General features: G+C 52.5%; 1 protein-coding gene across 1 annotated transcript; it reads left to right on the top strand.

Annotated features, from left to right (window-relative positions):
- The first annotated feature begins 215 nt into the window (after window positions 1–215).
- Window positions 216–1,499, top strand: LOC133909848 (VQ motif-containing protein 4-like). Its single transcript, XM_062352394.1, has one exon. The coding sequence runs from the start codon at window positions 581–583 to the stop codon at window positions 1,232–1,234; it is 654 nt and encodes a 217-aa protein (XP_062208378.1). The 5' UTR covers window positions 216–580; the 3' UTR covers window positions 1,235–1,499.
- Window positions 1,500–1,895: the final 396 nt, after the last annotated feature.

Here is a 1,895-nt window from a genome sequence, read left to right as displayed (position 1 = left end):
ATCTAGATGTTAGAGTGTTAAAAAATAGATCATACAATTTAACTATTTATTTTAGCTTATAGATTAGAATAACAATACATATTTGTAAACTAAAACAAACGGACTCTGAGTAGGTCTCTAAGAACATAGTACCTGTACAAATTTCTTGTCAATGAAGTACTTACTACTGCTCAGTACAGTCATCTTATTACATCAAATTCAACCGAACAATTCTGTCTTTTGATCTCCTTATTCAAAAAATAAGGACAGATTCTACATCAAAATTCAAAGCACATCCATCCAGCTCACCTGCCGAGCCATCCTGCACAAATTGACCTGCTGGAGTCTGGAGCGTTGGCGTTTGCTTCTTCGCAGAAGTCAGATCTACACACACCCAGGCTGAGCCAGCACACAATTGCCAACATATTGCAGAGCAAAGCCAAGCAAGAAAGGCAGGAGCAGCAGCAGTTGAAATTCCAGATCCCAAAGCTCCAAAAATCCACTCCCCGAAAAGCCCATAAAACCCACAGTTTTGTTTCTCTCTCACCCTGTCTTCCTCACTCCCAAGAGAAGCAAGCCAGCCAAAGGCGACATTTTTCTCATGGACGCCGGCGCCGCCACCAGCACTCGGGAGCGCCCCGCGCCGTCCTCGCCGGTTGCCGCGCTGCCGATGCCGCTGTCGCAGGCGTCCGCCGACCCATCCAACCCCTTCCCCACCACCTTCGTCCAGGCGGACACCACCTCCTTTAAGCAGGTCGTCCAGATCCTCACCGGCACGCCGGAGACCGCGGCGGCCGCGGCTGCGGGAGGGGCACAGGCCTCGGCGCTGGCCCCTCAGAAGCCAGCGCCCGCACCCCCGGGGCCCAAGAAGCCGGCTTTCAAGCTCTACGAACGGCGGAGCAGCATGAAGAGCCTCAAGATGCTCTGCCCCCTGCTCCCGGCCGCCGCCGCCTTCGGCGCCGGTGGCTCCGCCGGCGGGTTCTCCCCGCGGGGGTTCTCGCCGCGCGGGTTGGAGGTGCTGTCGCCGAGCATGCTGGACTTCCCATCGCTGGCGCTGGGGAGCCCCGTGACGCCGCTGCCGCCGCTGCCGGGGTCCGAGGAGGCCGCGGCAGCCGAGGACCGCGCCATCGCCGAGAAGGGATTCTACCTCCACCCGTCGCCGCGCGGCAATGCCAGCACCGGCGGCGAGCCGCATCCGCCGCCCAGGCTGCTTCCGCTCTTCCCCGTGCAGTCGCCGACCGCGACCCGGCCGTGACCGGGCCGACCGCTCCTTGGCGTCCCCTTCATCTACGCTCGCTCGTTCTCGGTATGCTCTGCTCGCAGCTAATTGCTGTGCTCCTGAAGTGGGTGGCCGGCTTGATCTGTGGATGATTTGCTCCCCCCCCCCCCACCCTTCTCGCGAGCTTTGGGCTGATTCCTGTATGTCCTCATGATGTAATCTTGGTGTTTGTAACAGTAATTCGGCGCGTAAGAGGGATTAATTGATCACCGAGTTTGAGTGCTCTTGCCTTTTCTTTTAATTATTGGTTAGTTTCATAGATTTTGGCCTGGCATTTTTACCTTTTCTTGCTTCATGTGCTTGATTTGACATAGCTTGGTGGTGCAAGCTTGTACATTAAGTTGTGACAGTTGTCTAAATCGAGTTCACCGTAAGGCAAGTGGACTTGGCATTTTCTATTGCAGGTAAAATATTCAAAAAACTGAGCATGAACCAGAGGTTAGAACTGGTCTGGGTTTAGATTTCTAAGGTTTTTTTTTTCAAAAGCTACTAAAGCTTCTAGAGTCCCAAAGTGATTGATTATATTAGAAAGCTTCTAAGTCACAGAATGATCGATTATATTAGAAGAGTAAAATTAACTTAGTTTGTAAGAAAAACTAAGTCTAAAAACTATACAAACTATACTGTTTTTCTTAAA

The sequence above is a fragment of the Phragmites australis genome, chromosome 2 (genome assembly GCF_958298935.1).
Source record: "Phragmites australis chromosome 2, lpPhrAust1.1, whole genome shotgun sequence".
Lineage (NCBI taxonomy): Eukaryota > Viridiplantae > Streptophyta > Magnoliopsida > Poales > Poaceae > Phragmites > Phragmites australis.
This window is presented reverse-complemented; position numbering and strand designations above follow the sequence as displayed.